A 24,810-nucleotide genomic window follows, 5' to 3' on the forward strand; every position below is an offset into this window, starting at 1 on the left:
TTTCTGAAATATATCGAAAACATGGAAACGCGTTTGCACAGAAGTTTCCATGCATCCTAGATTTGCATTTTATTTTTTATTTGTAAGCATAAACTTAAAACTTAAAAGCTTGACTCAAGTATTTATTTTAACAAGCAATTATTCTTTTCGAACTTAAATTGTGAGATAATAGAAATTATTAGGAAACAGGCCACGTGAGTTGGGCAAGACACTTTTAAATTTAAATAACAAAAAAGAGAAGTTTCGAGTAGAAAGTCCAAAAGTCAAAAGCGTCAACTCTTAAAGCTTAAAAGCTACTTTCCTAAAGAATCAAACCCTGCAGTTTTATACTACTCGAGCTCATTTTCACATCACCAATTTAATTATATATATACATAATACATACAAAAAATGAAGTAGTACATCAACAATTTAATTAATTAGTTTACTTTCATTAATTAATTGGATGAAGTTTTCTTCAAATTACTAATATATATATTAGGTAGGGGTGTGCGCGGGCCATAAACCCGCGGGTTCTATGAAAACCCGCCCTCGTCCCGTCAAACAACGGTTCTTGATTTTGAAGAACCAAACTTGTGGGTTTTCAACGGGTTTACGATAGGCGGGTCCATAGCGGGTTTGTAGTAGGACCCATCCTTTACGGGTCGAAACCCGTTATCGTCTAAACCAATTTTTTTTTATATAATTTATAAGTTTTACGCGAGAATGATTAGAAACTAAAATGAATAACCTAAAATCTTAAATTGAAACCAAACATAAATAATGTAAATGTCAAGAGTAAATAAAAATTAATATAAAATTAAAAATAACTAATTCATAACTTAAATGACAGAATTTAAATAAAATAAATATAGCATTTTCAAGCATAACCAACGATATTCAGCTCCATTCAATACCATTTTTTTTCCTTTTTTTTGTTTTTTTTTTCTGCCGTGTGTTGACCGTTGTTTATATATGCTTTTTTTCCTACATTTTCTTAGAGATTTTCATAATCTTTGTAGCTATTACTTCCAAAATTATAGTTTAGTTTATTTATGTATTTGATACACTAGAGATATCTTATTTATTCATTAGTATTATTAATTTATTATACTATATAATATAAACAAAACGACGTCGTTTTGTATGGCGGGGCGGGACGGGTTTCACGGGTATTAAAAAAAATTGAACCCGTCTTAGACCCAAACCCACGGTTTTTCACCATTTTAGGACCCAATCCTATGGGGGGATCTATCCGTCCGGTCCCAACGGGGCGGTTTTTCACGGGTTTGACGGGTATAGCGGGTTGATGGGTCCGACTTGCTCACCCCTAATATTAGGGCATTAATATTTTTGAAAGATACGCATTGATTAACTTCGAATTAAGAATTAATGTACTTGTGCGCATTAATTTTTAAATTTTGCGATTAAATTGCCTTCAGGATTCGAGAATATGTGAACTGTAATCAGTTTGTGTTTACATATATACACGGACAACTGCACGCGAGTTGGTTGCGGTTCAGGTTCGACAATTTAGCGAAAGTACTTGCAAGCGTACGTAGTTGTAACGAACAAATTATTTAAGAAAATGCAAACATATTTACTTGCATATTTCTTTTTGAAAGAATTTATGGTCCCGAATTCGTATTATACAGAGATGTTATCTAAAATGTTATGACACTTGAGACAACATGCAGCGGAAATATAAAGATTAAAAGACAAACACTCAGAAGTAAAAATGTTCACAAGTAAAGACTTGTGAACTTGCCCTTTACAGGACGGAAAAATATATTAAAAACAGTATTCTAAGAATACAAACAGAAGAGGTGCGAAAACTTCTTCCTTATGAATGAATCTTTTTCAAGACCATTCTTACAATCAAATCTAGATACTAAAAGAAAAATATTAAAAATTCTAGATTTCAAAGAATGTACTCATAAGGAGTACGTACAACAGATCCTAGAAAACACACTAAAATTCTCGAGATTAAAACTTCAGCTCTATTTTGTTTCCTCGAAATCTGTATTAATCTTGAGTCTTGAGTTTGGTATTTATAGACTTGCCAAGCTTCCACTCCTCAGCCCATGATCTGCAAGAAAACCAACCACAAGAGCACTTAAGATAATGGGTTAGTGGGTTAGTTAGAAAGTTAGAATAAAACCCACAATTAAACCCACTAATCACTACTTAGCCCACTAAGTCATAACACTTAGGCCACTAAGTAATAACTAAAATTTAGTTTGAAAGTAAGAGAGTTAAAAACACTTTTGTAAAATATAACAACGTGTTTCAAACTCCCCCTTTTTAACTTTCTGATCAAAACTAAATTTTAGCTAGAACTCCCCCTGAGATATTGCTTGAACTCCCCCTGAATTTGAAAATACCAAAAATAATATAGAAAGATCAATTCAAAACAAATTCAGCAAGATAGTCCAAAAAACTTAAACAAGAAATAACCAAAGTGCAGTCCTAATTAAAGGTTCAGGGGAAAATAAAAAAAACAGAACAAAATCAACATATTGTTCATGAGAACATTTAAAGTAGAATCTCCAAAGTCTCCAAAGTCTCCTCAGTATCAGCTGCTGCTCCTCCATCACTAGATCCACTGCTTTCTTCTGCTTCATCCTCTTTCTGTGCTTCCTCTTCATTAAACCCTTGCTCTCTGCCTCTAGCATCCAAAGGGTGAGATGTTCCTGCTTCAGCTTCATGACCTTTTTCTCCCCCTTTTTGATCAGAAAGAGCCTTCTGAATCATCTCCACCATGGACTGATGGTAGGTAAGCTGAGCTAGAGAGTGAGTAAGCTGTTGCAACAGAAGATCTCTAGGGACAGACACAAGAAGGTTAGAAGTGTTGTCAACATGAGGAGCAACACCTTCAGCACCAGGATTATTTTGACCTGATTCACTTGAGAGAAAATTATCTCCATTCCAGAGAAGATCTTGGACATGAGGAGCTCTTAGAAAATTTTGAGAAACAGTGATCATGCCTTGTGGAGTGTGAAGATATTCTGAGTCATCTTGGCCTAAGTTTTGAGAGAGTAAGATGGAATAGATGAGAGAAGGATAGGGAAGGTGAGTGGAGGGTGAAATTTTCTGGGCAAGATGACCAATAGTATCAAAAAACAGTTTGCCAAAATCCACTGGTATTCCCATCCCCAATTTGTACATGAGTACAGCATGAGGTTTAGTTACCACAGAGACATTTTTGGATGGAATCCAATTCACCACTGTGAGTCTAAATAAGACAGAGTAAAAAGCAGTGAGTTGAGACACTTGGAATTTTCTTGGGTGTGCAGGCCAACTTTTTAAACGGTTTCCAGAAATAACTTTGCAAATCTCAGTAAAATCACCATAATTATCCTCATCAATCACAGTAGGAGTTTGTAAATGAGAGTTGATAATTTTGGGAGAAAAAGAAAAGATGGAATTGCGCACAAAAACTTTGCCAAAGTTTGGAGAATTTTTCTTTAAAAAAGAAGTTTGCAAATTGGCATAAATTTCCTTCACAACCATGGGATCATAAGAGCAGGCAGTCTCAACTAGGTTAAGGATTTTTCTTTGGTGAAGAAAAGCAGTTATCCTATGCCTATCAAATTCTTCCTTAGAAATTTTCTTTTCTTCAATGAATTGACAATTCATGACTTGAGGACTCAACAGTGAATCAGATTCAAAATAAAAATTTGGACTGAAGGCATTGGTTACCTCAAAAGGGGTTGACAAATTCTTCCCATCCAAGTCTGGTTCTTCGTCTTCTGAGGATTCATCATCTTCTGAATCTTCAAGCTCATCAGGGACGTATGCTGGTTCAGGTGATGCAGCAGGTGGGGCAGCACCTTCTTCCTGCTGAGAAGAGTCTTCAGAGGATTCACTGTCAGAATCAGAGGAGGGCAAATTTTTGCGAAAAGCAGCTAGAGGAACCTCCCAACTATCATCACTTTTCTCTGGTTCTTCAGCTTGAGGAGGAGATGTATCTGCTTGAACTGCTGCTTCTGCCAGGGTTTCCAGAGGATCTCCATGAGGTGCTGATGGAGTTTCTTCAGTAGTAGTGAAGTCTTGAGCATCCACAGATGGAATGGCAACATGCTCTGCAGATGACATTCCAGAAAAATCAGGCATCTCTTCATCCTGATAAGGGGCAGCATCCTCAGCAGCATTTTGAGGAACATTTGCTGAGACAGTAGGTGTAGTAGCATCTTCTGGAGCATGTGCAGTAACATCTTCAGAGACAGGCTGTTGAGAGGCTGCTGCTGCCATGCTAGACTGAGATGACTCCCCCTGAGTTGACACTGGGGGAGGTGAAACCTTTGATGATGACTCAGAGGAGCTGGAGGATGGAGGTTGAGCCTCTGGTGCTGCAAAGTTAGGGTCTCCTTCTTCATCATCAGTTTCTTCATCCACCAAATGAAGACCTCTTGGTGGATTTGGCCTAACAGGAGTACGGCCACCTCTGCCTCCTCTTCTTCCACCTCTGCTTCCTCTCCGGGGAGAGTTTTCTCCTCTCCGGCGTTGTGGCACCGCAGTATTCAGATCTGGGAAAGGGTTTGTGCGCTTGGACCGGCGCGTTGGAAACCTTCCGGCGGTGGAAGAGGGACCCACAAAATCAAAATTGTCTGGGTCAATCGGGTTCAGCTCATCTCCGGGCTCAATGTAGCTGATTGGTACAGCTTCAAAGTTGATTGGATGAACGATGATGGCCAGATTTGGGTCTGCTGGTACAGGTGCTGCAGCATCGTTGTGGACATCACCATCGGCGGCTGGAGGAGGATTTCTAGGTGGGGATGCCATGATACAGTAGATAAAGGAAAATAGCTTCTTTGTGCTTTTGATTTTTTGAGTGTGAATTTTTGAGAGAATAAGCACGAAATTTATAAGCCCTAATTTTGCTGAAGAAAGAACGAAAAATTGAAGTGGAGAAGGTGAAGAAGTGGTGTGCGTTTTTCTTGGGGAGAGTGTGATTAAGGAGAATAATATTTTCTTGGCAGTTTAAAGAAGAACCGTGACACATGGCACAATAAGGAGTGGACTTAGTGGAAAATAAGGAATTAACCCATGTACCCATGACCCATATAAATAGGGATAATTCAAAAAATAAAAAATAAAAACCGTAGCACTCATGAAATATTCACATAAATGAAAACAATCTATTTATTAATGATTAATAGTGAGAAAAAAATTTGCTGACAGGCATGATATTATATATATATATATATATATATATATATATATATATATATATATATATATATATATATATTTTATTTTTTTTAATAATATATATAAACTCTTATTTTCAAGTCAAACAATTCACATGGAACATGATCAAGTGTTCAGTTTGAAGGTTCCTCAGTTACTAAGATATGACTATCAAAATAGAGGAGTTTGACTTGTGTGAGTGTAATTATTGTCTAAATGTTTACATGAAGCATGATCACGTTTCAAGGTGAAAGACTTCCAGTTACTAATTTAGAAAATAATACATCACAGTGAAGTCATTATTTACTGAAGCTAATGCTTCAATAAATTATGTTGCAGCTTAAGATATTTGATGAGGTGCTGCAACACATTTCACGACATGTTTATTGAGTACACATCCCGAGAGATTTTCTGAGTTTAGAAAACCTCTCATAATCTAATGCCTTTGTAAAGATGTCAGCCAGCTGATCTTCTGTAGGAATGTACTTTAAGCACAATATATTTTTCTCAACTATATTACGAATAAAATGATGTTTAATATCTATGTGTTTAGTTCGTGAGTGTTGAACAGGATTTTTTGAAATGTCAATAGCACTTGAATTATCACAATATATGGTCAGGGTATCACTGGTCAACCCATAATCTCCCAACATTTGTTTCATCCAAATTAGTTGACCACAACATCCTCCAGCAGCTACATATTCTGATTCAGCTGTTGAAAGAGATACACAATTTTGCTTTCTACTAAACCAAGAAACTAGATTATTCCCCAAAAAGAAACATGCACCTGAGGTGCTTTTTCTGTCACTAATATCCCCAGCCCAATCAGAATCACTAAAACCTATCAAATTTGTATTAGTGTCTTTGAAAAACTGAATCCCTAAGTCTACTGTACCTGCAACATACCTAATAATCCTCTTCACAGCTTTAAGATGAGTGACTTTGGGATTAGCTTGATACCTGGCACACACACAAACACTAAACATAATGTCAGGCCTGCTTGCTGTTAGATACAGAAGGCTTCCAATCATGCTTCTGTAGAGGGTGCTGTCAACATCTTCAGCAACATCATCCTTGGACAGCTTTTGACTTGAACCCATTGGAGTTTTCATGTGCTTGGCTGACTCCAACTCAAAACTTTTGACCAGATTGAGAGCATACTTCTTTTGATTTACAAAAATTCCTTCACCTGTCTGTTTGATTTGAAGTCCTAAGAAGTAATTCAACTCCCCTACCATGCTCATTTCAAAAGTGTGAGACATAGAATCTACAAAAGACTGTAAAAGGTTAGCACAAGTAGAGCCAAAAACAATATTATCAACATATATCTGTACAGTAATGATATGGTTATTTGTTCTTCTAACAAATAGAGTTCTGTCTGCTTCTCCTCTAGTGAATTGTATTTCAAGTAAGAAGTCAGTGAGTCTTTGATACCAAGCTCTAGGAGCTTGTTTAAGACCATACAAAGGCTTCTTAAGCTTGAACACATGATCAGGTTTGGCAGAATCTTCAAAACCCTTGGGCTGCTCTACATATGCTTCTTCATTTAAGACACCATTTAGAAATGCACTTTTGATATCCATCTGATACAATTTTATTTTAAGAGAGCAGGCTATAGCAAGAAGTAACCTAATAGATTCAATTCTAGCTACTGGAGCAAAGGTTTCATCAAAACCTATACCTTCAATCTGAGTATAACCTTGTGCTACTAATCTAGCCTTATTTCTAACAATTGTACCTTTTTCATCAGTTTTGTTTTTGAACATCCACTTAGTTCCTATCACATTTACATGACTTGGTCTGTGAACTAAGTACCAAACATCATACCTGATGAACTGATTCAGCTCTTCATGCATTGCATTAATCCAAAACTCATCCTTCAGTGCTTCTGCAATATTCCTTGGCTCAACTGAAGATACAAAACAAGCAGTTCCAGTTAGTGCACATTCAGAAGATAAATTAGCAAATCTTACCATATCTCTGTAATCTACTCTCTCTTTTCTTCTGGTCCTTATCCCATCAAAGATATCTCCCACAACTTGAGTGGAGGGGTGATTTTTCTGGATTCTACTTGATGGTTCCTTTCTGCAGACATCATGAATTAGCTGCACTTCAGCTTCTGTGCTCTCTGTAGGCTGTATTGAGTCAGATGTGGTAACACTTGGCTCAACACCTTCTTCTCTTGAGACTGGACTGTTTATATCTGGAGCATTTGTGGCAGTAGTGTCTCCTCCTGTTGTTTCTCCTTCAGCAATCAAGTCATCAACTTCATCTTCAGCTGTTTTACTGCGGAGATCAGCAAAGTCATCAAATACCACATTTACAGATTCAATAATGGTTCGAGTTCTTAAGTTGTATACTCTATAAGCATGACTGTTATTAGAGTATCCCATAAACAAACTCAAATCACTTTTGGAATCAAATTTAGCTAGATGATCTCTATCGTTTAGGACATAGCAAACACATCCAAACACATGCATGTATTCTAGACCAGATTTTTCTCTTAAAAAATACACCAAAGTATATCTTGAAAAATCATCAACACACACAAATACATATTTTTTACCACCTAGGCTTTCTACCTCTATAGGACCCATAAGATCCATATGTACAAGTTCAAAACAAATGGTGGTGCCAACGGGTTGTAACACTTTGTGTGGTACTCCAGTTTGCTTTCCCTTCTGGCACATTCCGCATATAGGAATGTCCTTGGTCTTGAGATCAGGAATTCCTCTTATGGCATTGTACTTGTTGAGCAGTTTCAGATTTTTGAAGTTTGTGTGCCCTAGTTTCTGGTGCCACAGCTCTACTTCACTTACTCTTGAGCTCTTGCATGAGATGGTGTCACTTGTTTGATAACAATTATCCATTGATTTGGAACCTGTCAGTACACAATGATTTTGATTATCAAACACAGAACAACAGTATTTATCAAATTGAACATGTAGATCATCATCACACAATTGACTAATACTGATGAGGTTTGACCCCAATTCTTCAACATGTAGGACATTTGAAAGTTTTGAGAGTCCCTCAATACTGAGTGTTCCACGTCCAACCACTTTGCCTTTAGCTCCTCCTCCATAGGTTACACGTCCACCATTGAGTGTATGGTAGTTTAATAGAAATTCTTTTGTTCCAGTCATGTGCCTAGAGCATCCACTATCAAAGTACCACGAACCTGAAATGTTAGCATTTAAAGAAGTGTATACTGCTTTGCACAAAAGTTTACCTTTGGGAGTCCATATTCTACACTCCTTTTTGGTAAATTCTACCTTTTTCTTGGAGGTGTTCCCTGGAGTGCTGTGACTCATCCTGTACAACATTTTGTCACTACTTAGTTTCTCACAAAATGGACGGGTGTGTCCTGGTGAGAAACAGTCATGACAAATGTATCCCCTTATTCTGGACTCTGAAGTGGTGACTGTGGAACTTCTGCATTCTTTTCCATTTGAACCCTTCTCTTTTACAAAGACAATCTCCTTCTTCTTTACTGGCTTGTGTTTCATCACTTGGTTTTTGAACTCTAGACCTTCATTTTTGTTGTACTTCTCCAGTGACACAATCTCTTTGAGTTTAGTTGTGTCGGTATTCATCCTCTTGATTGCTAGAGTCGCCTTTTTGAGTTCATCTTTCACCTTTGCCAGTTCAAGATCCTTCTTGGTGATACCAACCTCCAAATGAGTGATTGTTTCTTTGAGAGAAGGATTTTCCTTGTTGACTGCATCTAGAGCATGAGTCTTCTTCTCCAAGTCACTGAACAATTTCTTGTACATTTCTTCCTCATCACTAACTGCTTCATTACTGGATTCTGCTGCATTCAAAGAAATAGAGTTTAAACATGTATAATGATCAGTATTTAACTCACAAATTTCAGTTACTGAAAGTGTTTCAGAAAGTGTTGCAGCATCCAGAGAAACTCCCTGTGATTCTGTTTCAGAGGCACTTCCAGTGAGATATCTGACAAAAAGAGCTTGTTTAGAGGATTGTTGTTCCTCTGTCTGTTCAGGTTGTTCTTCCTCCTCATCACTGACAGCACAAATCAAACTCATTCCTCTTCTTCTCAAGGTATTTGCACATTCATTAGCATAATGTCCAAATCCTGAACAGGCCCTGCATTTAATATGATCCAAGTTAGGTGGTTCAGAATTTGAACGAATAAATGAAGAATTTTTTAAAGTGTTTTGAGAAGATGTTTGGGGAAATGTTCTCTGTGGAATAGATCTGTTCCGGGGCTGAGTTTGTCGATTTTGTGGAGAGCCTTCTGGAAATAACTGTCTGGGCTTGATTCCACTTCGTCTGTACGCCCTATTGAATTTCTGAATTTGGAATGCAACATTGTTGAGACATTCCTCTGCATCATCATCAAACTCCGGAGCAACATCTTCTTTCTCCAATTCTGCCTGAAGTGCATTTGAGATAGCCTTTCCTTTCTTCTTTCTTTGATCTTCAAAGTTCATCTCTCTAGACTTTAGACTACCAATTAAGTCGTCCAGCCGTAGTGATGATGTGTCTTTGGCCTCCTCAATAGCAGTAACCGTCATGCTGAATCTTTCTGGGAGAGTTCTCAATACCTTATTCACCAGTGTCTCATTGCTTAAAGGACCACCTAAGGATTGAAATTCATTGGCTAAATCAATCAATTTCTCATTGTACTGAGAAATTGTTTCAGTTTCTTCCATTCTCAGTCTCTCAAATTTGGAAGAGAGTAATCTGAGCTTGGTTCTTATGACACTATCTGATCCTTCACAATGTAGCTGTAGAACCTCCCATGCATCATTTGCAGAAGTGCATACTGAAATCAATTTAAACATTGTTAAATCTACTGAATTGAAGATTGCATTCAACGCCTTGGAGTTTTGATTGGCATTTGATAGATCATCTGCTGTCCACCGTAACTCTGGTGTTGGAAATACATCCCCATCTGCATCTGTGATTGTTGGTGCCTTCCATCCAGTGAGAATGGATCTCCAGGCTCTCTCATCAATGGCTTTGATGTATGCCCTCATCTTGACTTTCCAGTAGGTGTAGTTTGTGCCATCGAGTACAGGAGGTCGCATAGAAGCAGTCATCTGAGTATCCATCACGAATTCGTTTCTGAAAAAGAAAAATAGGAACAAACACTTAGTATACGTCAAGTGTTGGCTCTTGATGCCAATTGAAAGAATTTATGGTCCCGAATTCGTATTATACAGAGATGTTATCTAAAATGTTATGACACTTGAGACAACATGCAGCGGAAATATAAAGATTAAAAGACAAACACTCAGAAGTAAAAATGTTCACAAGTAAAGACTTGTGAACTTGCCCTTTACAGGACGGAAAAATATATTAAAAACAGTATTCTAAGAATACAAACAGAAGAGGTGCGAAAACTTCTTCCTTATGAATGAATCTTTTTCAAGACCATTCTTACAATCAAATCTAGATACTAAAAGAAAAATATTAAAAATTCTAGATTTCAAAGAATGTACTCATAAGGAGTACGTACAACAGATCCTAGAAAACACACTAAAATTCTCGAGATTAAAACTTCAGCTCTATTTTGTTTCCTCGAAATCGGTATTAATCTTGAGTCTTGAGTTTGGTATTTATAGACTTGCCAAGCTTCCACTCCTCAGCCCATGATCTGCAAGAAAACCAACCACAAGAGCACTCAAGATAATGGGTTAGTGGGTTAGTTAGAAAGTTAGAATAAAACCCACAATTAAACCCACTAATCACTACTTAGCCCACTAAGTCATAACACTTAGGCCACTAAGTAATAACTAAAATTTAGTTTGAAAGTAAGAGAGTTAAAAACACTTTTGTAAAATATAACAACGTGTTTCACTTTTGATTAGGCATTAATATATGATTTCTAGCAAAATACTCCATTAATTGGAATTAAAGTAACTAAAGATGCATCGCATACACGTTTTGGGTATTATATGTAAGAAATTATATACTACATCGATTATTTACTCCGAATATTTATTAATTGTAGATCTGCAATTATCTAGTGTAAATAAGCTGGTGTAATATATATATATATATATATATATATATATATATATATATATATATATATATATATATATATATATATATATATATATATATATATATATATATATATATTCTGATGTTGAAAGATACTATTTCATTGAAATTGAATGACATAATAATTTGTTTTTGTGTGTGTGTTTTCGTTGAGAGGGACGTATCAATTCAATGATCGAACCATAACAAGTATGGCACTGAAAAACATGGTTTCTTTCAATAATTCAATTTACATTTATATATATACACAATCGCATAACTGCAAATTCCATCACATTTTACACTAAATAATAAAATATTAATATTTCACTATTTCGCCATTTATAGAGAATATAATTTGATCTTTCGTCACATTTCACCAAATACATCACTAAATCTATATAATATATAAAAGTTGAATTGCATAGCTAATTGATTGACATTTGTCAATTTCAATTGATGACATGTCCTTAATTTCATCCCAAGTGACGAATTGATTGGTGGAAATAAATCATCAAAAAACATGTCATCATTTTCCAAAATTAAAGGTAATTAAATATATTTAATTATTTTATTAATATATTTATATCCTACCATTTATAAAATGCTCTAAATATATCAACTTTCTTAGAAACCCTAAATAAATTTATTTTTTAATTTAATTTTATAATTAATTTAATTTGAATTTATTTAAATTCGATTTAAAATCTTCCCTTATTATAATTGCATAATTGGTGGTGTTACGATTTTTTTTAAATTTTAATTCATAAACTTGAATTTATTAACAAAAAATATTGCAGAATAAATTATTTGATATTATACATTTTAAATGAACATGACTAGAGAATATGTAATTTTTTACTAATTTAATATTATATATTAATATTATTTGTAAAAAAGAAAGATACATGTTTGAATTTACTATCTTGCGAAAACACTATTTGTTATGTCATGTGTAGAGTAATGTACTCCCAATTATTTACCATATTGAAAATTATACTACATGAATTTAATGTTATTATTTAAATAATTATTTTTTCTTCACTGAGTCCAGTAACAATAAATTTTACGATTGATTTAACTTTTTAAATTATATACTAATTAAAATACAAATCTTATCATGATTATACTAATAAATTGAATAACTTAAGTTAAGTTTAATCAATTGATAAATAAACGAATTGATTTTATATATTTCAAAATATAATAAATTCTAAATCTTTGGTATTAAATTCGTTTATCCACTTTATTTAATGGCTAACATTAAGAATATCAATTGTTTTGTTTAAAATGTATAATGGTCGTATATACTATATAATGTATTCCACTAATAAGTATTTCATTATAACTCTAATAAATATAATTAAGTAAATATTTACAGCAACTCCAACCCAAAAGTATCAAAATGAGTTTGCAAATATTTATGTGCTATTTAATATTTTATTTTGATATTTATCTAAATGTATTTGCTCCAACCATAGTTATTAAATAGTTGTTAATTAAATATATTTTATTGCCACATGTTATTTTCTAAATGGACACTGATGTGATTAAATTCATAACTCATGTTTGATATTTTATTTTGCATGATTGCATAATGTATTTTTACATTCTGAAAGATGAAGTATCAAAATACCTCATTTCATAACTCTATTAGAATTAAAAATTACTATTTTGGAGTATAAAAATGGTGGTTAAATATTTTGATAGCTCCTTTAATAATCCCACTCGAAGTGCTCTTGCCATAAATAGTTTATATTAATAATTCCCCTAATGTTTGTTTCCGTCTTACATCGACCCCCTTATGGTATGATTTGTCAAGGAATTTTTTTATTACGTGGTCCAATAATGCTTATTATACCATGCACACACGACATTTCTTTATGGTACTTTTTAAAAACAAAAATTACCCTCATGTGAACTTTACACGAAATCTTTATTCTTCTTAAATAACACTTTCACAAATTTTTATTATTACCATGACCACCCCTGAGATTAATTTTTGAGTTTATAAAGTACGATAAAAGAAATGTCACGTCTGTAAGGGTAGACTCCATATTTTTTGAGACATTACATAGAATAAAAAAGATTACGTAAAAAAATCACACCATAAGGGGTCGTGTAAGACAGAAACAAACATCAGGGAGATTTTGGTAATCACCGATAAGTGGGGGTGTTTTCTGTAATTTAGCCTAAGTTCATGAGGATTTTCATAATTTATCTTATTAACAATGATTATTGTTCTTTTACGTCTTAACGTTTGCTTATACCCTTATAATATTTTAAATAATTTTAATGTCAGTTTTATAATATAATTAAATATTAAATGTTCGAGATTGAATTATACTAAATACTAGATCATTGCAAAAAAAAAAAAAAATAAATAAATAAATTGTTGCAAAATCAGAATTTGTGATTAATATTAGTATTAGAATTATAATTATAATTAAGATTCTTTGAATTAGTATTAGTATTAATACCAGAAATATGATTCAGATTGTAATTAGGATTAATATAATATTAGGATTATGATTAATATTAGTATTAGAATTATAATTAAAATTATGATTATGCTTAGTACGATAATTAGTGACATGCATTAGTATTAAGATTATGATTAGCATTAGAATTGGGATTAGAATTATAATTAAGATTAAAATTAGAATTAGAATTAATATTAGCATTAGCATTAGCATTATTAGTATTAAAATTATTAGGCTTATGATTAGTGTTAAGAATAGGATTATGATAAGGATTACGATTAGAACTATGATTAGTGTTACAAATAAAATTAGTAATATAATAAGGATTTGGATAATATTAGAATTACAACTAATAGCATTAGCATAATAATTAGCATATCTATATTAGCATTAGCATCAAAATTAGTATTAGCATTAACATTAACAATATTAACATATTAATATTAGTAATAGTATTAATAATAGTATTAGTATTAATATTAGTATTAGTTGTAGTATTAGTGTTGGTATTAATATTAATATTAGTATTAGTATTAGTATTAGTATTAGTATTAGTATTAGTATTAGTATTAGTATTAGTATTAGTATTAGTATTAGTATTAGTATTAGTATTAGTATTAGTATTAGTATTAGTATTAGTATTAGTATTAGTATTAGTATTAGTATTAGTATTAGTATTAGTATTAGTATTAGTACAAATATTAGTATTAACACAAGTATAAGTATCCGTATAAATATTATTATCGGTATCAGTATAAGTATCAGTATCAGTATCAGTACCACAATATGTATCAGTACCAGTATCAGTATCAGTATCAGTACCACAATATGTATCAGTACCAGTATCAGTATCATTATTAGTTTCGGTATCAATATCGGTATCAGTGCAGTATCAATATAAGTATCAGTATCATTATCAGTATCAGTATCAATATCAGTATCAGTATCAGTATCAGTATCGGTATCGGTATCATTATCAGTATTAGTATCAATATCAGTATCGGTATCAGTATCAGTATCAGTATCTGTATATGTATTATGTATCATTAGCATTAGATCATTAGCATTAAAATTAGTTTTAGCATAATATTAGTAATAGTATTAGTATCAATAGTAGTATTAATGTTACTATTTGTAATAGTATTAGTATTAGTATTAATATTAGTATTAATATCAGTATAAGTATCCTTATCAATATTAGTATCGATATCAGTACATGTATCAGTATAAGTATTAGTATCGGTATCAATATCAATATCAGTATGAGTATCAGTATCGGTATCAGTTTCAGTATCAGTAACAGTATGAGTATCAATATTAATATCAATATCAGTATAGTAACAATATATGTATCAATAGTAATATTAATATCAGTATTATTAGTATAATATTAGTATTAATATTAGTATTTTTATCAACATTGTAGTATGAGTAACAATATTAATATCAATATTAGTATGAGTATCAATATTAATATTAATATTAATATTACTATGAGTATCAATATGACTCTCAACATCAGTATCATTATTAACATCAGTATCAATATCAGTATCAGTATCAGTATCAGTGTCAGTGTCAGTGTCAATATCAGTATCACTATTAGTATCAGTATCAGTATCAGTATCAGTATTTGTATCAATATCAGTAAGTATTAGTAGTAGTATTAGTAGTAGTATTAGTTTAGTATCAGTATTAGTATCAGTATCAGTATCAGTATTAATATTAATATTAGTTTTAGTATCAGTATTAGTATTAGTATTAGAATTAGTATCAGTATAAGTACCCGTAGTACGAGTATCAATATTAGTATTAGTACCAATATTAATATCAGTATTACTATTATTATTACTATCAATACTAGCATTTTTTCCCCGTGTGATGCACGGGATATTATTTCAAAAGTTAAAAAAATAATCAATTTAATGCATAATAAGAAAATATAGTATACTAATATAGTAAAATTTAATAATATAGTATTATTCATATTTTATTTAACATTAGTTTCATTAGTTTTTTTTTTTTTTTTAAATCTGACATATTAAGATTTATAATCCAAATATGTAGATCGAATTTCTATGTTTATTTCTTAAGATTTGAGATATATTGGTGAAAAATAGGAGATTAATAATTGTTGAAAATTATAGTTAGAAAAATTAGTAAATATTAAAAATAAATAGTTACAAAAGTACCGTTAGATAGGATTCTTCGGGATTTAGTTTCAATTTTGATAATTGTTAAAAATTAGTTAGAAATTAGTAGAGAAAAAAATATTAAAAATATTTAATTACAGAAAATACCATTAGGGTTTTTTAGGGTTGCCCAGCGTTTCTTTCTTTTATACATAAGATTAGTATTATTATTAGTATTAGTATTAGTATTAGTATTAGTATTAGTATTAGTATTAGTATTAGTATTAGTATTAGTATTAGTATTAGTATTAGTATTAGTATTAGTATTAGTATTAGTATTAGTATTAGTATTAGTATTAGTATTAATATTAGTATTAGTATTAGTATTAGTATTAGTATTACTATTAGTATTAGTATTAGTATCATTATTAGTATCATTATTAGTATCAATATTGATATCAATATTGGTATTATTATTGGTATTGGCGTATACATTTTATCTCTTTTGCAATATTTATAAGTTGTGTTGTTGTTTGATTAATGTGCATCACTAATTGAATGTTGTTAGTGATAAACTTGCAAGTTATTTGAATATCTGTTGTGTTACCTCCATGCTACTGTGTTTGTTGTTAAGTTAGTTATTTTGTAGAGGATTCACATGGTGTAGTAGATTGCATTCAATGAAATAGATTTATACCATATTTTTAAATTATTTCACTTAATCTTCATATCGTGCTTTGCGCCATTCGCGTATTTTTCTTTGTAATATTTAATTGAATTTCAAATATTACAACTCTGAATTAAGAGATAATTTTTTTATTTCCTTCCATTTTGTTTTACTTAAATTGGTGTTGTTATAAAGAGATAATCGTTTAAATGTTATTATTTTTCTCATTTTGAAACTGATATCCGTGCAACGCACGGGTGAAGTACTAGTTATAAATTAAATGTTAATTGTAATTTTAATCTATTTTATTTCCGAAATATTGATTGTCGATACGATTTTATGTAATAATGTTACTGACTATATATATAATTGAAAAGTTATGATAAATTTCAAAAATTATTGAAACATGTATTACGTAATAGCAATAAAATATTTTCTATTGAAAACTAATTCATTAATTAACATACATATAGTTACGTAAATATGTTTATAAGTTGGTAATCACATGAAATTAGTTAATATAATAATTTTATATGTTAACTATAAAATGTTGTTTATTACACCAAATCCTATTTGCACTTATACATTTGATAGGAAAAATAGAATTTGGTGGAAAAAATGATGAAATAATGGAAGGGTGCGAGATGCAAATTTCTTCATATAAAAATCCAGGTGAAAACATATGATTAATGATATACTGATATAGGGTTTGACTATATTGGAAGATTAAAACTAAATCACCATAATCATATGGATTTAGGTTAGGGGATTAAACTAATTTAAGTGTAAGAAATGGGAATGGTGTTAGGGTGGAAGATGGGAAATTAGATGCTACACCTGATTATTTACACTGGGTGGATTTGAATCATAGATCTACACATAATCAAACATATGCACCGATGTGTATCTGTGCTTAGTAGGTAATTATTTAACTAAATTTACGGTTCAAATACAGCCAATGTAAGTAACCAGGTGTAGTATGTAAATCCTGTGCAAAATGCCCTTATTTTTTGCTATTTCTATATCTATTACTATTGTTTCTTAAAGATATCCAAATATAAACTTCCGGTGTCTTCATTGTGCATGGAGCATTATTTCTTTCATAAATTTACATTTTTCCAATTTGTTAATATTACAAAGTAATTCAATATATATTAGTTTCTAAATTATTTTTCTATTTTTTTTTACTATGTTTCATATACAATTGCTACGAAATTATGAAGTAACAAATATTCTTGGTTTGATTAATTCTTGATATTTTAGATTATACTAAGATTGATGTATACATATATTTTTTACTTATATTATTCATATATGCAAAATAGTAAAAATGTAAGTATGAACAAAAAAAAAGATTATAGAAAACATTGAGCATTAAATTGTTCATATTTATAATTTGCACCTAAAAGGCGAATCCCTCGCCCCAGGGCCCCCATCCCTTGGCCCGATAAGGATTGATGGAGAATGTAAATCATGGTACCCTTAAGGTAGCGGATCCGGACCTGGTGCCCACAAGGAACCAACCCTCATTTGGAGTTGAAATTCCCACACTACGGCTGCCAGGATTCGATCCTAGGACCCTGCACCAACTTACCACCTCCGGAACCAGTTGAGCTACACCCCATGCGGGCGTTCATATTTATAATTAATTATATATCAAAGGTAGAAGGAGTTTCTGCAAATATTAATGGATTTGTAGCTGTATTCAGCCTGCTGTAAATTCCGCTTGCATGAATGGCAAGTCACTTGCATCACGGCGGCCTTCATTTGCTCCGCCGCCTCTTCCTTCAGCTCTCTAGCCTTTTCCATCTCCGCCTGCGCTTGCTGCCGGATTCTCTTGGCCCTCGCGAATTCTTCCTCCGCCACCTCTATCTGCCGCCTCGCCTGCTGCCTCGCCACCTCCGCGAACGCCTTCTCCGCAACCGCCATCCTCAGCTGCTCCCGCGCCTGCTCTTTCATCAGCCCCAACGCCGCCGCCGCCGCCGGTGCAGCCGCGGCGGCGCTCCCACTCGACGAATCAATAGATAGCTGCAGCTGAGTTGACTGATCCTCTTCGGGCTGCTTCGTCGAGGTACTGCGAAGCTGGAGTTCCAGATTCGGCGGCGTTGTGGCGGCGGCGCCACCACCTGCCGCCGCCAACAAGAATATTGGTTCAGTCGTGGACGGCGGCTTAGGCGAAGGGAGAGACGCCGGCACAGCAGCAGCAGCCCATGCGTTGGGATTAGTGTCGCTGGAGGGGCTGGGAGTAGTTGATAATAAGCACGGCGGCAGCGGCGGTGGTGGTGTACGGTGGTTTTCTGATCGGAGCTGCCCCATGCTGCAAGCATCCTGATGCTCAATGAAACTCTCCACCCTGCAATAATAAACCAACAACCACGCATTAATTACGGATTACCTAAATACTACTTTAAATTTTAATTTATTTTATGTATATATATAATATCACAAAAGCTGGAATAATATTCTTGAAAAGTGATTTATCAAAATACAATAAAAATCATAACTAAGAATTACTTATATTAAATCAAACAATTGGAAGAAAACACCACCACCGCTTTAATTACATAATTAATCTATAATAATCCAAATTCCAAACATACAATTGATAAGGATAATGTATTTGAATATTTCATGCACTATATATGTACTTATAAATTATACTAGTCAAACCCTAGTCAACGAAAATGATTTGACACACACACACACAAAAACACACACACTTGAAATATATATATAGCTACCAAACATATATTCTGTGGCACTGATTACAATACAAATCTCTGAACAGTGGGACTAGATTCCCTTATCCCTTTCTGCAACAATCATATACATATATATATATATAATTATATATTCGTGTAATTAAGTTTATTTAAATTAAATCTATTTTTGTTAAAAGAAAAGATTAAAGAAAAAGAAAAAACCTGGAGAAGACGCGGCCGCAATCGCAAGAATGGCCACGTGTCCCACAGGTTTTGAGATGGGCTTTGTAGTCGGACTGGACGGCGTATCCCTTGGCGCATCTCTCGCATACCCACTGCCTCTGGTTGCTGTGTTTCCGCCGGTAATGCTTCTTTATCCCGACCAGATCTCCCAGCGCGTGGCGGCGATCGTGGTGGAGGCAGGTCGGCTCCGGGCAGACGAACACCCGCTTCCCCGCCGCCGGAGTCTCCCGCTTCAGCAGCTTCCACGGCACCTTGTGGCGGCGCCGGTGCATCTGCAGGTTCTGGTCACGCTGGAATCCCTGCTTGCAGATCTCGCACACGTATCGGTCCGATTCGAGAAGGGTTTTCGGCGACAGCGCCACCACTTCTGCATCTGGATCTACAATTCAAATAATCATATCATACATATATATTATATATATGTGTGTGCGTGTGTGTGTTACCACTTACCAGGAGTTCCGGCGGGTCGTCGTTTTCGTTTGGTGGTGGTGGTGGTGGTGGTGGCGCCGTTGTCGGAAGAAGGAGAAGGATGAATGCTGGTTAACATTGATGATGAAGATAAGGTGTTTGTGGAAATGATCCAATGAGCTGATATATAAGTTTTTGTGCTGCTTTTTTTGTAAGTGATGAGGTTGATGAGATTTTTTTGTATCTGATCAAAATTAATAGATCAGAAGAGCTTGTTTGTGGGACTAGAGAATATACAGCTATAAGCCTACAAAAGTATACATACACCAATGGATGGGGTGAGAGAAAAAATAAAAAAGATATTTAATTAATATAATTAATCAGCTTTTTCTTGGAGATTTTTTTAATGGCAAAAGAATAAATAATCGGATAAATTACGAAAAACCCCCTCCTGATTGGATAATTACAATCGCCCATCAACTATGAATCTTCTTACACGTCCATCCTTATAGTGTTAAATTCGACAGAATCTTCTAGAATATTCCGTGGAATGTTCTCTAGTTTAAACTAGTTTTGTGCAAAAATGCAGTTTATGATACACCACAACCTGATATTTACAAGCCAAGAGACAGATCTTATGATCATCTTGTTTCAAAATGTGGTGCTCGAATGAGGTAAAACGAATACGAACTGGAGAATATTTCACGTTATCTAGAAGATTACGCTAAAACTGACAATGTAAGGGTGGGGGTATAAAATGGTTCATGATTGAGGGGTGCATAGTTGTAATTACCTAAACACGAGAGATTTGTTTGGAATTTGACCATACCTCAAGGGTGAACGTAATTTACTCGTAAATAATTCCACAACTTAATTCTCTCTCTCGGGCAGTTCTTTTGTAAAGTCATTCTTAGGTGATCGTGAGAGAATAAATTTTACAATAATCATCTATTTATGAAAGTTTTTACTAACTCCATAATAGAATTCTTGGAAATATGTTAACCATCTACTTTAATTTTGAGTTGATTAGTACTTATTACATGATTAGGCCAAGTGCATCGGTGGATGTCAATTTAACCCTCTTTAAAATTTGGCTCTTTTCGAACATCTTTTGAGATCCTTCATCGGAAAATCGCTCCGTTTATCTGAAATGCCGGGACTAGGGCCCCGATCGAGTGGAGTGGTTTATCTGGAATAAACAGTTCTATAGAGAGTAAAATAAAATTGAGAGAAGGATCGAATAGAGGAGACGACCCGATGTTGTGTGTTGAACGTGCGTAAAATTGTGTATTGTATATACTAAAACGTATCTCTTATGGTGTATTACATGATCCTATGTCATTGCACCAAATTATACATTCCAGGTTCGTATAGATAACCCCGCCAATGCAGTAAAATACGAGATGAATATCAATTTTTGAAACCGTAAACTAATTTGCAATCGACTTTCATGCCAAAAAAATGCTATACATGTACTGAAATACATTTCGTAAATCCAATACACATACATGATAAATAATATGAAACCAAACCCGAGGTACATTGTTCGATCGCTAGAATACGACGTCGTTTACTATGATACATCTATCAAATTCAAGCACAATCAATTCTCATTACTAACTATATGACATAGTTGTATTTCAATTATTGTGCCAGAGTTATGAAGGCAAAAAACGACGTCGTTTACTGGTCAAAGTGTTAGAAAATGAAAATAAATAAAGCATTGCCCTTCTTATATAAATGTAGTGTATTTATATTTTCATTAACAAAGAAAATTAAAATCTACAATAAGACAGTGGGGTGGGGTGGGGTAGGGAATGGGGTTGGTGCAATGATGATATATTGTTCCAAGTTGATTATGGTACGGACACGAAAATGATGATATGGAGAAAACGGGTAATGGACACATAAAAACGGCAAATTTCAAAAATAAGGATACGGGAGATTGGAGGAAACGTGTATATAAATATAAAAAAAATAGGCATATATTTATAAATATGTTATATAAACATAGAGAAGTTTTTATAGATATATAAATTATTTTTTATATATTTTTTTATTCAAATATATTCAAAATAAATTTAGCTATTAATTTGCTATTGGCCATTAAATTATATAAATAATTAGGGAATCAACAAAATTAAAATACTTGAAAATTTGTTATTTAAACACATTTCTAATTTTTTTAGAAATTACAAAATGACCCATAAAATGTCCGAGAGGTGAGGAAAAAAAAAACATTAATTGTCATAATTATTAATTATATTTGAATATTCAAACTGGAAATAGCATGCATAAATAAGTTAAATACTAGATGCCAATTGCATATACGTACAACTGCAAGTTCTTTAGCTGCCTAGTTTTTTGTCTGTTTCTTGAACCTCCATTTCTGTGTCTAATCATCGTACTGTAGCCATTTTCCCTCCTTAATTCCAAGTTATCCACATATATTATTTTCTTAATTATTACTTTTATTTTATGTGTTGATTTAATTTTTTTTTTCTTTTACCTAGCTTCATAGGTAATGATTTTCAATTTTCAGCAAAATCGGGCGGTCAGGTCGGGTGGGTAAATAGTCGATAATTGCCTGACCACTCGATTTTGCTGAAAATTGAAAACCATTATCGGCCCGACCACTATGGGTTGGGTAATGGTTGGCAGCCGACTTTGTTGGCTAAACAATGGGTGATTGGTTGGTATTATCGGCTATCTACTTATTTATTGTTTCTTTTTACAATAAGAAGACGTTTTTTTAAGTTTTTTTCAAAAAGATATTCAAAATTTTGGAAAAACTTATGTCGTAAAAATCTTAACTTTAAAATTAAGAATTTTTTATTTATTAAACTTCCAAAATATATAATGAAGAATATGAAATAGAAATTATAAAATATAAATAGTACGGAGAGGTTTATAAATTTGTGTTATGAGTTTCTCAGTTTTTACTTCTTTTATATATTATTTTAACATTAAAAACAAAGAATTGCAATTAAATATTTATAATAAAAAAATATTAAAAAAATAGGTTGGCCAATATTACCCGACCAATCGACTTTTGAATAAACTGAAAATCACCAACATACCCATTTATATATGGGTCGATTAAATTACCGGTCTGACAACAAAATTATCGGCCGAAAAAATTATTATCGGCAGAAAGAAGAGGGTCGAAAGTGAGTCGGTTGGCCGATAAAACCAATCGATACCCAGTTCTATATGTATATATATATTGAATAAAATTATCATATATTAAATATTTGTCTTGATTAAAATACTCTATAAATACATTCCCAATTTTGGAGAAACAATTAGTACATCAGTGCAATAGTTATAGGCAGCCAAAGCATTGTCTCATGCAAATAACGTTTGGTGATGGATTGTCCCAATTGGGCCCTATTTTCTTATTGAATTATTTCCAACTAATTTTATATTATTGGTTTTGTGGAATATTAAAATTGTAAAATAAATTTATATGTACTTTACACATATTTACACACGTATACGTTGGTTTTGTAGATGTTACACTCGATGAAATACATAGGGTTCTGGTGATCCTACGCCATTGATCTGCACATAATAAACATACATTCATGTGTATGTGTGATTAGTGGATATTTGTCTGTATAAATCTATGATGTAAAATCACCCGATATTTTTTACCAGATGTAGCATCTCATAGACCTGCATGTGCATTATTATTTGTAAATCAACATAAAAAATATCCAATTCATTTCACCGGGTGTAACATTTATATGATCGGTTATATATCAAAAGTTGTGTTATCACTAGAAAAGTTGCAACTATTTCTTTATTTCTTGATAAATAAGTCACAATTGTTATCAGAATCGGAGTGAACATCCGGTTGAACACCCGATCGTTGTCCAATGGTTCCTTCGACCCTACACCCGGTGATAAACACCGGGTATGTCTTCTGCTGCCGCGTGTTTTTTATTTTTATTTTTCTAAAACCCCTAAAGGTAAACCCAAGCGGGGAATATATTATAAAATACAAAAAAAGAGACACGTGGCAACAGAAGACCCACCCGATATTTATCACCGGATGTAGGGTCGAACAAATCTTTTCCAATCCAGTTCAAAATCTTTTCCAATCCAGTTCAACATAAAAAAAATAGGAGGAATAAAAAACCCAGGTGTTCATTCAATTGAATTATTATATAAAAAGAAAAAAAACACCTTTATTTCATGTGCTTTGTTTGTAACAGTAATTATCCCCAATTGGTTGCTCCTTTTGTTCGATTCTTAAATAACGAGGCGTTTCTTCTTACCCTTATGAAATTATTAAATAATTAAAAAAATTAAAAAAAATAAAAATAAATAATAATAATAATAATAATAATAATAATAATAATAATAATAATAATAATAATAATAATAATAATAATAATAATAATAATAATAATAATAATAATAAGAATAATAATAATAATAATAATAATAATAATAATAATAATAATAATAATAATAAATTACAACCACCTCCCTAAGGGATGGTCAAATTACGAAAAAATCCCATCGTGTTTGGATAATTACAACCACCTCTCAACTATAAATCTTTTTACACGTCCACCATTGGAGTGTCAAATTTAGTGGAATCTTCTAGATTATATGGAATATTCTCAATTTTGAACCCGTTTTATCTCCTTCGAGCTCCACATTTTGAAGCAAGATGATTATAAGATGTGTTTTTTGGCTTGTATATATATCAGATTGTGGTGCATTAGAAACTGCATTTTACACAAAACGAGTACAAACTAGAGAACACATTTCACGGAATTTAGAATTTTTTGTTGAATTTGACAATATAAGAGTGGACGTGGAAGAAAATTCATAATTAAGAGGATAGTTGTAATTATCTAAACATTAGGGGGTTTTTTCATAATTTAACCATACCTCAGGAGTTGGTTATAATTTACCCTAATAATAATAATGAGATTTAGCAAATAAGAAAAGAAGGCCTATTAAAC

General features: G+C 32.8%; 1 protein-coding gene across 1 annotated transcript; it reads right to left on the reverse strand.

Moving 5' to 3' along the window:
- Positions 1–17,830: 17,830 nt before the first annotated feature.
- Positions 17,831–20,139, reverse strand: LOC105972256 (uncharacterized). Its single transcript, XM_012997193.2, has 3 exons — positions 19,871–20,139; positions 19,400–19,799; positions 17,831–18,828 (listed from the first exon to the last, which is right to left on the reverse strand). The coding sequence occupies exons 1-3, from the start codon at positions 19,965–19,967 to the stop codon at positions 18,132–18,134; spliced, it is 1,194 nt and encodes a 397-aa protein (XP_012852647.2). The 5' UTR covers positions 19,968–20,139; the 3' UTR covers positions 17,831–18,131.
- Between the last annotated feature and the right edge of the window lie 4,671 nt (positions 20,140–24,810).

The sequence above is a fragment of the Erythranthe guttata genome, chromosome 4 (assembly GCF_056151865.1).
Source record: "Erythranthe guttata isolate IM_541 chromosome 4, IM_541, whole genome shotgun sequence".
Lineage (NCBI taxonomy): Eukaryota > Viridiplantae > Streptophyta > Magnoliopsida > Lamiales > Phrymaceae > Erythranthe > Erythranthe guttata.